The 13,429-nt window shown below is 43.8% G+C and overlaps 1 protein-coding gene across 3 annotated transcripts in view; it reads left to right on the forward strand.

The window, feature by feature from the left end:
• Positions 1 to 13,429, forward strand: part of ITPR3 (inositol 1,4,5-trisphosphate receptor type 3) — a 105,993-nt gene that overhangs the window by 41,796 nt on the left and 50,768 nt on the right. For all 3 annotated transcript variants that reach the window (XM_033152605.1, XM_033152606.1, XM_033152607.1), the window contains exons 4-11: positions 4,904 to 4,990; positions 5,552 to 5,710; positions 7,350 to 7,448; positions 8,009 to 8,092; positions 8,561 to 8,707; positions 9,696 to 9,791; positions 11,896 to 11,940; positions 12,747 to 12,889. In XM_033152605.1, coding sequence (XP_033008496.1) covers positions 4,904 to 4,990; positions 5,552 to 5,710; positions 7,350 to 7,448; positions 8,009 to 8,092; positions 8,561 to 8,707; positions 9,696 to 9,791; positions 11,896 to 11,940; positions 12,747 to 12,889 — 860 coding nt within the window. The remainder of the gene's footprint in view (positions 1 to 4,903; positions 4,991 to 5,551; positions 5,711 to 7,349; positions 7,449 to 8,008; positions 8,093 to 8,560; positions 8,708 to 9,695; positions 9,792 to 11,895; positions 11,941 to 12,746; positions 12,890 to 13,429) is intronic.

Genomic DNA, 13,429 nt, shown 5'->3' on the forward strand with positions numbered 1-13,429 from the left:
TCTCCATTGATGAACGTTTTGGTTTTCAAATGCTGTAAACCTGGAAGTAAATGCTTCGATTTTCGAACACGCCTTGGAAGTCAAACATGCTACACAGCTTCCGCTTAGTGCAAGATCCAGAGGTGTAGCTGTCGTCTATTGAGGTTTTGGTTTTTGAACGTTTCGGAAGTCAAACGGTCTTCCGGAACAGGTTATGTTCGAAAACTGAGGTACCACTGTATGTATGTACAGTGGTACCTCTAGTTACGAACTTAATTCGTTCCAGAGGTCCGTTCTTAACCTGAAACTGTTCTTAACTAGAGGCATGCTTTTGCTAATGGGGCCTCTTGCTGCCGTTGCGCCGCCGGCACACAATTTCTGTTCTCTTCCTGGGGCAAAGTTCTCAACTCGAGGTAACGCTTCCAGGTTAGCGGAGTTTGTAACCTGAGGCGTTTGTTACTTGAGGTACCACTGTATGTATGTATGTATGTATATATATGGGATACACTCTATTATTGTGATAGAAAATTGTTTTTAATATTGTATTTTTAAATTGCTATAACCTACCCAGGTAGAAGAAATAATAATAATAAGAATAATAATAATAATAATAATAATAATCCTCCAAATTTATCTTCACTGCTTTATGGCATGTAAACTTTCTCTTTTTTGGGAATTTTATTTATTTATTTATTTATACTTTTCAATTTTATACATTTCACTAATCTTATACATTTCACTAAAAACGTTCTTTTTAAAAAAGCTGGGATTCTTAGGATGCTGAATTCTGTGCCCAGAACCATTCCTTCGCATGTGCATTGTGCAACTGGGAAATGCACACTGGCCTGACTTTATAGAAGGGCTTGCATTTGCACTGCCTTATTTCACGCCGCCCCCTCTGTATAATGAGCCCCAGCTGTTCTTCTGGTTGCCTGGATCACGTCCAGAGCCTCCCCCCCCCACGTTGCGTAATGAGATTCTAACAGTAATTCACACCATCAACAATTGTGGTTAGCCTACATGGAGACAAATGAGTAAATTAATATTTGAAATATAATGGAAGTAGATTTTCTGTGCAAGGAGAGGCATAGCTTGGCTTCATTGTTCCTCACCTCTCCCAGCTGAGGCATTTATGTATGCCATAATTTCTGAGGAGTGTCCCCAGAAAAACAATAAATAAAAAGAGCAAAGCAAAAATGCAAGTCCAACACCCAAACAAAATAACCCACAACAGGGAAAAAAAAGATTTAAAGCAGAGGCAGAAAAACCAGCCCTAACATTCCTGATTCTTCAAAAGTGCTTGTGTGTTTTGAGGCTACAATGCAGCCTTGTTGCAGACAACTTTTTAAAAAATGAGGCCTGTTTTCATTTTTCAAGGACATCCCCCCTGCCCCGACCAGGTTAGGCTGATAACTGTATTTCAATCAGAGGAAATGATTTTCTAAAATAGAAACAGAAAGAACGGAAATCCAGTCTCACTTTTTTTTTTTAGAGCAATCTGAATTTTGCTGGGGCAATTCTCCCAAATATTTGAAGTTGAATGGCACCATCAGAGCCAGCCTTGCAGCAAAGTTTTGCACGTGTGTACTCAGTATCAAGTCTCAGTGAGTTCAGTACACAAATCCCATTAAACTGTGTATTGGGTTGCAGTCTAAATTCATTTTGGTGGCTTTGGTGAAATAGTGGCCCATCTTTAAGCATCCTGATTGACTCTGTTATGCTCCATTAGGGTGATGAGAAGGAATTCTTGTCCTCCTTCCCATGTTGAGCCTTGGTGAGACCCTGTGTTATGAGCCCTTGTTATCTGATGTTCAGGCAGGAACAGCAACATCCTTTAGAGCTTCCACCTCCTGATTTTGGGCCTTTCATATGGAACACCTTAGCTGACCAGCTCCCTTCTGGCTTTTGGTTTTAAATTATTATTTATGAAAGCTCTTTGAATTGTTTGGCTGGTGCGGTAGGTGGGATAGAGATGGAGGCTGCTTTTATTCATTCCTTGGCTATTTCCTGATCCCTGCTGGTTATGCTATTGTTTGCTAATTTATTTATTTTGGAAAATATTTATATCCTGCTCTCCGTCCAACCATTTCAAGGCGAGGTATACAACAAGCACTAAAACAACAAATACAGCTACAAGTCAGGAGCAGATAAAATACTAAAGTAACAAATAATCTTAACATGCAAGTACCGGCCGTTGCAAAATTAAGATGAGAGATTAACAAACAATTAAATGGCACTGTATTTTTTTTTTATTGCGGGCGCAGGTTTTTTGGTGGATGAGGTTTTTTTTAAAAGAAATAACATTGATTCATGTTAGAAGTAAATAAATGCACAAAATCCTCCTCCTTTACCATTCAATGTGGTTTGCAGGCTTCCACATGGGAAGACCTGTTCCCATGTGGGCTGTGGGTTCCCCTATGCACTGTGCTTGCTCAGTTTAAGCTCTACTCCTAGCCTAGCCTTCTGAAAATGGGATCCCTTACCTGCTTACTTGATGATTTGCAATTTCTTGCCATGAAGGTTATTCCTCCAGTTGGCTCTGTCTAAGAACCAGTAAAGTTATTTAAGGTGGGTCCACCACTTACACATAATTTGCTTACATGATTGCAACCTTAGGCGCATGCCCAATGAATGGATGAATGAATGAATGAATGGAGAGTGGGGAATCTGTGTCCCTGAAAGAGTTTTTAGCCCTTAGCTTTGTGGACCCGACTCTGGGAAGGGCTCTAGGAACCATGGCAAAGCAGAACTCCCATATGCCCAACCCTTGGAGCTGATGCAAAAGGACATCATGTCCCATGGTAACAAAATCTGCCAGGTTGAGGAACCAGGTCACACTCTCCCCATCTTGCTTCCAACAAAGGTAATCAAGCAGGGAAACCAAAGCTGTTCCAAACTGTGTACACATTTTAAGCTTAAAATTCAGCTAAAGTCACTCTTATTCTCAATTTGGATCGAAGCTGGCTTGGGGGAAAACTCATCAAAACACAGTAATTCCTAAGAAACAACAGGACAGATCTAGATTGTAGCTAACATTGTATGTACACCGCTTCCCAGACTGCACTGGATGCAGAGTAAAATTCAGACACAAATTCAATCTGGACACAGAATTCAGGCTAGAAGCCAGATTGAAATGCAGCTGCAAATAGTCCTATTGGTTCAAAAATATAATTTTGTCTTTTTAAAAGCTCTACCCTAGGCAGATGCTAAGGGCTGGCTTCCAATAATGCTAGCCAGGGGCTCCTGTTTTTTTTTTTTTTTTTGTTCGGAGTGGAGATGGGTGGATGGGTTCAGTTTGCACCTGTGCAGTGGCACTTCATTGTTCCTGGTGAGCCATAGTTTGTTTTAACTCTGGCTTACTGTTACATGCAAACTAGGCTGTACTATACTTTCTCCAGTAATGGTGTAGAGAAGGAAGCTACAGGTCACTGAGTTCTCTCCACAAACAGTGGAAATAATCTGTCATGTTTTTAGTTTCTGAGACTACAAGACATGCTTCCAAACATTTTTTTTAACAGCTAAAAACTTGCATTCAAAAAGCAAGCAAACTAATAAGAATGGAGATGCCTCTTTCTCCTCTCTCCTCTCCTCTTTTGTTAGGTTTTCCCTTTTCTTGTCTTTTCTTCTTTCGTCCTTTGTTCTATTTTAGACCAAGTAGCTGTTTTATATTAGTATTTTATAAAAAAAGATACTTTGTAATTGGTATGTATTTTTGTATATCTCTGAATAAGTATCAATAAATACTTTTTTTAAAAAAAGCAAGCAAGCAAGAAGTCTTACAAAACTGAATTTTGCACCCAGTATCTAATTCTACCCTTATGTAGAATTGGGAATATGCATAGCCCTGAATACAGACTATTGTGCCAGTTTAATCTTTATGGGCTACAGGAAGAGCAAGGACTCCACTGAAGCACAGAGAGAATTTCAAATGGTGCCTTCATTTGCTGTTGTTTCTGATTCCTTCCTAGGATCAGAAGGTTCAATCAGGCACACTTTTCTTTGCCTTGCGTACCTAGATCCGTTTCACTATCTGCTCCATCCCATACTTCCTGTACTCTGACCCAGCCCAGGAGCCTCAGGGGTTATTTGCTTATTTTTCTTTCAGTTCCTTTCGCTGCCGGTATTTCTCCTGAGCAGCAGGCTTGTCCCAAGCTGTGCAGGCTCAGCTTTCCTCTCCTTTGCTACCAGACTGGAAACCCGAGTCAAATATTAATCCGGTGTTTTGGAGAGATTAGGGTTTAATTAAATAAAAAGTGCAGTAGCGTTTCTGAGGGCTTTGGATTGCCAGTGAAGCATCCGAGAAGAGCCAGACTCTGCCAGGGTGGATTTGTGGTCAGGGCACCACCTACTTGGAAGATGGTTTTATTCCATGGCTTGAAGTGGCTGACTCATGGCTAATGGCTGTTCTCTTGCACCGCACAAGCAATTCTCTTTCCTGCAGGGCAACCTCAGAAATCCACCCTCACTGCTCCTTTCTTTATCTGATACTCATCTGACCAGCCATGTCCTTGCAGTTATATCCCCAATCATCCTGAAGTGAACTGAGAAGTAGCAAAGAACTTAACGGGCTGAAGGGAAGTTTCCCTGAACTTTTCCCCTGAACTGATTTCATTTCAACAGTTCAGTTGTATGCAAAGTGGCATGAACCTAGCATGTGGGATGAAGAGTGTGGTTGTCATGGACATCAGAGCTGATGTGAAGGGTTGACATGGATGGGCATCTGCCAGAGGCCTACATCCCAGTGGGGGGTCCCACTGACAAGAGCTCCCCCTGGTCCTGCTCTTCCTCTTCTTCACTGCAAGCTGCCTGCTTGTTCACCTGCCTCTTGCTCTGACCCTTGATTTGAAGTATTCCCTTCAATATATTTTTTGGGGGGTAATTCCTGGTTTGGATTCATTCTGCTATGGTCTGTGTTTCCGTACAGCATGCTGCACAGATGGAGCAGAAGCAGAACGAAACTGAGAATAAGAAGGTGCATGGGGACGTGGTGAAGTATGGAAGCGTCATACAGGTATGGAAGGTTGCCTTTCTCCTCCACTTCTGAGAGCTGGAAAAGGTGAAGGAAAGGCAACCAAAAGCGGTTGGGAGTGGGGCGGGGAAGAGCAACTCGCCTTTGAGGAAACGAAAGGTTTAGAGAAAAATGGCGATTGAGGAGGGATGTAGAAAAGCATGTATGGTGTGGGAAATGTGGACAGAGAGAGGTTTTCCCTCCCAGTCTCATAATACTAGAACCTGGAGATACCCAATTAAACTGAATCTTGGGAGAGTCGGGGAAGGGGAAAAAAAAGCATTTCCTCACACAGTGCATAGTGAAATGATTGTTAAGCCAGCCTGGGAATTGTAGCTCTGGGAGGGGTGTAGGGGTCTCCTATCAACTCTCAGCACCCTTCATGAACTACGGCTCCCAGAATTATTGGGTGGGAGGAGGGAGCCACAACAGGTTAAAGTGTTATCATAGTGCTTTTAACATAAGTTGTGAATGTGGCCTAAGTCTTTTTCAAGCACTCTGTGTAACTGAGTACCGCACAAGGTTCCAGGTAGGAACTGTCCTGCTTCGTGTTTGGTTTTCCAGCTTCTCCACATGAAGAGTAATAAATACCTGACTGTTAACAAGCGCCTTCCTGCCTTATTGGAGAAGAATGCCATGAGGGTGACGCTCGATGCCACAGGCAATGAAGGCTCCTGGCTCTTCATTCAACCCTTCTGGAAACTGAGGAGCAATGGAGATAACGTGAGTGTGTTATGGGGAGGCAGAAAATAACATGTGACTCTTCCCAGTAATACTGCTATAAGCTTTAGGCCATGTGGTGCCCCTCAGATGTGGCTGGACTACAACTCCCATCATCCCTATCAATGGCCATACTTTCTGGGGTTGATGGGAGTTGGTAGTCCAATAACATCTAGAGGTCACCTTGTTCTCTATCCCTGCTGTAAGCTGTATATCTCCAAAGGCTTTACAAGCTGGTATTGGTTTAGGATTGTCAACTTCCCAGTGGAGCAGGTGCCACTTTTAAGGAGAAGAAATCTCTGAGAGGGGCAGCAACTTGACTTGAAACGCACAAGGAGTTTGGCGACTGAGCTCCCAGGGTGGATTCTCAGTCCCAAACCTAATTTCCCGGAAAGATATTTGCACATTTTCTGGCCTGAAATTTATTAAAGGAGAGATTGATTTGGGGGGGGGGGTACTGTGTCATGGAAAGGAGTACATAATCGGGCCAAGTTCACAGATGCTTCTTTATTACTCAGTGGTTGCAGTGTCAAATGATGATTTATGTGTGCATGGCCACAGCTGCAGACTGAGTTTTCATATCAGCTCGCACAAAGTGCTTTTTTGATAGAGGCGGTTCACATTGTTGCAAGTAATTGAATGGTAAGGTATCAACTTAAGAGCTTCTGGGTGATATGCATGCATATGAGAATCAGCTCCCCCCCCCATTGGAAATGTATTTGCAATTCAAACAGGTAACTAAAGATTTGGCAGGAAATGTGGGATTTGTTGGCTGCAATCTTACACTTAGTTACCTGGAAGTAAGCCTCATTGTAGGGACGCAGGTGGCACTGTGGGTTAAACCACAGAGCCTAGGGCTTGCCGATCAAAAGGTCGGTGGTTCGAATCCCCATGACGGGGTGAGCTCCCGTTGCTCAGTCCCAGCTCCTGCCAACCTAGCAGTTCAAAAGCACCTCAAAAAGTACAAGTAGATAAATAGGTACCACTCCGGCGGGAAGGTAAATGGCGTTTCCGTGCCCTGCTCTGGTTCGCCAGAAGCGTCTTAGTCATGCTGGCCACATGACCCAGAAGCTGTACACCAGCTCCCTCGGCCAGTAAAGCGAGATGAGCGCTGCATCCCCAGAGTTGTCCGCAACTGGACCTAATGGTCAGGGGTCCCTTTACCTTTAAGCCTCATTGTGCTCCTTGGGAGTTGAGTAGACATGCATAGACTTGTGCTGCCAGTTCCTCAGTTGCCATATTTTCTTCATGTACACTGGATATATTTTAGGGGAACTTCCATACTTCAGGCCAACACTCGCTAACCCCGAAGTTCTCAGACTGTGGTCCACAGACCACCAGTGGTCTACTTCATTCAGGTTGTCCATGGTGTGTCTGAAGAACACTTACATGTTGAATTCTACAGCGTTCCAATTGTAAGACAGTAACCTACATACAATATAAGACATCAAAGAAGTGCTAAAAATACAATTAAAAAATCCTACAGCATCTAGCACAGCGCATTACACTTGCTACAGCAGGCAGGAAAGAACCATTAAGTGATCTGCCAAGGTCCTCAGCAACATTTAAGTGGTCTGGGGTGGGGGCAGGGGCAGGAAAGGTTTTCGACTACTGTCCTAACTATTATGACATCCTTCCTCAGGTAGTTGTTGGAGACAAAGTGATTCTGAATCCTGTGAACGCTGGGCAGCCACTACATGCCAGCAACTATGAACTTGCTGATAACCCAGGATGCAAAGAGGTACCAGGAACCTGGGAGAAGGGAATTGGTGTGAATATGGGGCGTCAATGACAGTGGCCTGAGCTAGATTGCTATTTTACACCCCCCCCCCCCGCTTACAGGATTTAATTTGGGGCTAGTCACGTGTAATGGGTGAGGGTGGTGCTGTGGTCTAAACCACTCAGCCTCTTGGACTTGCCGATCAGAAGGTTGGCGGTTTGAATCCCCGCAACAGAGTGAGCTCCCGTTGCTCTGTCCCAGCTCCTGCCAACATAGCACTTCAAAAGCATGCCAGTGCAAGTAGATAAATAGGTACCGCTGTGGCGGGAAGATAAATTGCGTTTCTGTGTGCTCTGGTTTCCGTCACGGTGTTCCATTGCGGCAGAAGCAGTTTAGTCATGCTGGCCACATGACCTGGAAAGCTGTTTGTAGACAAACGCCGGCTTCCTCTGCCTGAAAGTGAGATGAGCTCCGCAACCCCCTAGTCATCTTTGATTGGACTTAACCATCCAGGGGTCTTTTACGTTTTACCTTAGTTGTGTGTAACATGTGGATCTTCTAATAGCTCTTTGTTTTCCTAGGTGAATTCTGTCAATTGCAACACCAGCTGGAAGATCAACTTGTTTATGCAGTTCCGGGACCACATGGAAGAAGTGCTTAAAGGGGTAATAAATGAGCATGTGTCCGTCAGCCTTGAGTCGCTCTGCTGAGGACATCTGCTGAGTTTAGTTTGGCTTTCAAAGAATCTCGCTTTAGTGTTTGCTACATATGTAGCAGGGCTCCTGGTTTAAAACAAAATGTGGTTTGTCACTAAACAAGCTAATTTCAAACCATAGGCCATGAAGCTGGATGGTTTAACTTATCGTTGTTTTGAACCAGGAACCCTAGCTTGCACATAATGGTAACTGGAAATTGTTTGAAAGGGAAACTCAACTTGGCAGAAGTATTCCTCCTAGTCTTGTGGGAGGAGGTGAAGGAAGGGGGAAGTGTTCAAGTTTGATGTTTTACTTGTCCTTGTTGAAGCTCATCCACAGAGCTCCACGTGCAGAGTGTACTGTTACTCCCTTGCATTGTGGTTTCCTAGACAGCAAGAAACTCTTTTTGCACATCTTTTTTTTGTATTTGACTGACAGGGGGACGTGGTCAGGTTGTTCCATGCAGAGCAGGAGAAATTTCTCACCTGTGATGAATACAAAGCCAAGCTGCATGTTTTTCTTCGAACTACCTTGCGGCAATCGGCCACATCAGCCACAAGCTCCAATGCACTCTGGGAAGTTGAGGTGAGTGCCAGGCCTATTTGCAGGTTTTTGCTTGCAAAAAGTTGGCTTTCCCTTTCCCTATATTATTTAATCTGAATGCATTATTACCTTAGCTTACATGGCAGGTCTATGTGTTTTGGTGTCCCAATTCTGTGTCTCCCTGATGATCAACAACAGGAATGTCCATACCTGTCAACCTTCCCTTTTTTTGCGGGAAATTCCCATATTATAGCATTGGAAAAAAGGGGAAAAAGGGAAAAGGTTGACAGCTGTGGGAATGTCCATGGGAGACAGCATTGCATTCTGGGTTGTTTTAAATAGTGACAATGAGGGATTAATTGTGCTCACGGTGGACTTAGCCTTGGCATTTACTTTCAAAGCTTTAGACCAATCTTGGAACAAAGAAATTTTAGAAATTAAGCACTGGGATAACGTGAAATTTCTCAAGTTTCAAATTCTTAGCTAAAATAAAGATTCCTATTGGATTACTCGGCACGCCAGGAGATGGCACATAACTCCTACTGAAGCTTTTAGGGAGCTAGAGAGATCAGTTCTCCTTGCTATGCTCCTTGGTGACAAAGAATAGCCTCATTACAAGAGCCAAAGCTAGGCTAGAAAAGAAGAGTGGATTCTGGGTAAATGTATAACAATAGTGCCATCAGATAATGCATTGTTATTACTCATTGTCAGAGTTTGTCTAACATTTTAAAAGTATCTCAAATAAGAGAAAGGCTCTTGCTTCGCTTCTCAGCAAAATAAATCTGAAGGTGTTACCAAATGTTGATGTATCCTTTGTTTAAATGTGTAAATTCCATGACCAGAGCCAACCACAAGGAAGGCTTCTGTGCAGCATTGGTGACTAATGCTTTAGTCAAGTGGCATGGACAGCTCAGGTAGTCAGGTAGCCTTGAAGAGCCAGAGGATTCAGGCATCCCTGTGCTTTGGCTAGCACTTGCAAAAAGGCAAGTATCAGACCTGCAACTAACAACACACTGATTTTGCTTTCCAGGTGGTCCATCATGATCCCTGCCGTGGTGGAGCTGGGCACTGGAATGGCTTATACCGCTTCAAGCACCTTGCCACGGGGAACTATTTGGCAGCAGAGGTGAGAGGAACTGAGCAGACTCTAGCAGGTTGGGTTCTGTGTAGACTCCAGTAGGTTGTGGTTTGGGTTGCCTCCACTAATCAACACTACGTTAAAGCTGAACTTCAAGCTAAAACCTGGCAATATGTTAGGATGAGTCATCTTATTGGCTCCGTTTAGGGCGAACTCTAGAGCCATGCCTTTTGATGTAGTATCAGTTTGCCCTTTCCTCTTTCTTTAGCAAAGTGTCACAAACCCTAAAGCATTATAACATTCCAGAATTGCAGGCTGCGCCACTATCTCCCCTGCACATCTCCCCGCCCCAGCAGCTAAGTTTGACTGGTGGGTAGGGACTCTCACCTGTCAATTGCCTGGTGTCCACAATGATGCCCAGTGGCCTGTACTTGCTTCCCTGTTATCTGGGCCTAATTCTCATGCCAGATCCAGGCTCATGCTAGATCTGCCTACCTCACCCCCATCTTTTGCCCTGGTTGCTGTGAGTGTAGGGCTGCCGATTTGGTGATTGTTCTGCCACTTCATAAAACAGTGTTGTAGTGGGTGGGGAGTGAGCATTGCACCCAAATTCTGCAGAGTGTACTTCATATTTTCAAGATCACAAACTGTGCAGTTCGTGCTTTCATATAAGCACATGCAAATTGAACTAGGCACTCCCGTCATCTGACTAAGCCGTACTACTTAAGTGAATGCATTCTCAACAGTATATGTTCCATATAAGTGACATCCTATGGAGAATACCGCAGGGCAGGAGTCAGCAAACTTTTTCAGCAGGGGGCCGGTCCACGGTCCCTCAGACCTTGTGGGGGGCCGGACTATATTTTGAAAAAAAGTATGAACAAATTCCTATGCCCCACAAATAACCCAGAGATGCATTTTAAATAAAAGCACACATTCTACTCGTGTAAAAACACGCTGATTCCCGGACTGTCCGCCGGCCAGATTTAGAAGGTGATTGGGCTGCATCCAGCCCCCAGGCCTTAGTTTGGGGACCCCTGCCCCAGGTCTCTCCAGCACTCTACAGAGGGGCCTGCCATTTTTCTTATGGTGGACAGAGACTCTCCAGACTCTTCTCTGATGCTGTTTGCATGAACAGCCATTCAGAAGTAGGAGTGTGTGACAATACTCCAAAGTGGGGTCCACACTCCTATTTCCTCCTTGCTCAAATTCCTCTGTCAGTGAGAACAGTAGGGAAGTTGTGGTGCATCGTGAGGTTTGCTGTGCTGAAGCCACACTTTATGTGAAAACAGCTTAAGGGGAGCCGTCTTCTTTGAACTGATCTTGCCTTCACTGTTATAAATGGTTCTTGGGTGACTCTAGGCCACTCTCATAGCTCTTTATTGCTTACAGTGATGGACCAGGGCCATAAACAATATTATTGCTGGTCTGTGCTGCTCATGCCAGGCACTTCCCAGCAACTCAAGCCTACTGGTACAGCCTCTTCTGTTATGAAGCCTTTCATCACTTTATAGCCGTTTCCCTTTCTCAGCTTGATTAGTGGCTACAGAGGAAGGATTCTCTTTGTTTGTTCTCTTTGAGCCAATATCTGCTTTCCCTTTTAGTGGATTATGCTCAGTGTTTACTAGCTCCAAAAAAATGTGGCCTGGTAGGTCGCAGCTCACTCAAACATCTCTCAACCAAATCCTGTTTCCTTGTGCCTTTGGATAGTATGATGATCTGGCCAAAGCAGCTGAAGCACTGGGAGCCAGTGTGGTGTAGTGGTTAAGAGCGGTAGACTCGTTATCTGGGGAACTGGGTTCATGTCTCCACTCCTCCACATGCAGCTGCTGGGTGACCTTGGGCTAGTCACACTTCTCTGAAGTCTCTCAGCCCCACTCACCTCACAGAGTGTTTGTTGTGGGGGAGGAAGGGAAAGGAGAATGTTAGCCGCTTTGAGACTCCTTCGGGTAGTGAAAAGCGGGATATCAAATCCAAACTCTTCTTCTTCTTCTTCTTCTTCTTCTTCTTCTTCTTCTTCTTCTTCTTCTTCTTCTTCTCCCAGAGTCTGAATGTGTAGCATTATAAACTATGTTATTCAATCTCCTGGCTTTTAGTGTCATATCACGCATAAAAAAAATAGGCTGATATTTTTATTTCTTCAACTTTCCAGGAAAACCCCAGTTACAAAGGAGACACAGGAGAACCAAAGTCCACGGTAAGTTGTCTGTTGCATTTGGCTTGCTTGTGATAGTTTGGCTTAGCCAGACATAGGCAAACTTGGTCCTCCAATCTTTTTAAAACGTACATTCATAAAATCATTAATTTATTTTTATCAATTTATTTATTACCCACCCTTCACCCTGAGGTCCTGGGGTGGGTTGGTTACAGCATTAAAAACAATACTAAAAACAAAACCACGGGGAGCGTTAAGCATTCCTCTTAGTAATAGTTTTCACAGCACTCTTACCTCAGTGCCTCTAACTGGGTACCCAGGTTATGACATTATCAAGGCAAATTTCTATGCCAGTGTATGCCACAATGAAGCCAATTGGCCTGGAGAAGTGCCAGTCATTAAGATTTTTCTCTCTCTCTCCCACCCTCCTCTTCTCTCCCTCTCCTCTGGCTTAAATTGCTTTAGAATTTTTTATCCCAAAGTCATGGTCAGCAACTGTGAAATACTAAAACTACATTTTGTTTGCTTTATTCATTCATTTTAGACTTTTAGGTCGTGTGTGTGTTGAAGGGGCATGTAAAAATGGCAGAATTTTAAAATTAGGACTAAATAATCAACAGTTCACTGAAATTACAAGAAAAACCACATCACAGAGAACAGCAGCAATTACTGCAATAACAAAAACAAAATTGACTAAATACATTTTCATACCTGGACTGGCTTGCTGTAGGTTGGTGCCCTGGAACTCCCTGAAGATCCCATAGCAAGTTCATGACCATTTTTTGGTGCATGAACTTTGGTGGTTTTTGTTCACACATAACTGAAAAAAAATCCTTATTTTGGGACAGGCCGGAACCAGTCGCTCCAGTCGGAGATACACAGGGGAAAAGATCAAATATCGACTAGTAGCTGTGCCTCACGGCAATGACATTGCTTCCCTTTTTGAACTGGACCCCACCACGCTGCAAAAGACCGACTCTTTTGTCCCACGGTAAGTTGCTTTATCCAGGACGTCCAAAGAATCCAAGCAAGGATGGAGATATAGGACATTGCTGTGTGCTGTGTGCAAACCTTTCTAAGAAAAGAAAGGTTAAGAAGGTCCCTGCTGGATAATACCAAAGGCCCAGCTAATTCAGCATCTTGTTCTCATAGGGGCCAACTCAATGCCTATGGAAAGTTCACAAGCATGACTTAAATGCAGCAGCATTCTTCCCACTTGTAATTCCCAGCAATTGGTATTAAGAGGCATACAGCCTTAGCTGAGTTTGAACATCACTCCTGCAGGTAGTAGTCATTGAGAGAGCCTTATGACCATGAATTTGTCTCATTCTCTTTGAAAACCATCCAGGTTAGTCACCATCAATCTACATCTTGTGGGAGCAAATTCCATAGTTCAGCTATATGCTGTGTACTTTCCTTTGTCTGTACCGAATCTTCTGAGTTCTTGCATTATGAGAGAGGGAGGAAAATGCTTCTTCATCCACTTTCTCTACATGGGGCACAATCTTACGCATCAGGCAGAACAGGAGTG

The sequence above is a fragment of the Lacerta agilis genome, chromosome 6, assembly GCF_009819535.1.
Source record: "Lacerta agilis isolate rLacAgi1 chromosome 6, rLacAgi1.pri, whole genome shotgun sequence".
Lineage (NCBI taxonomy): Eukaryota > Metazoa > Chordata > Lepidosauria > Squamata > Lacertidae > Lacerta > Lacerta agilis.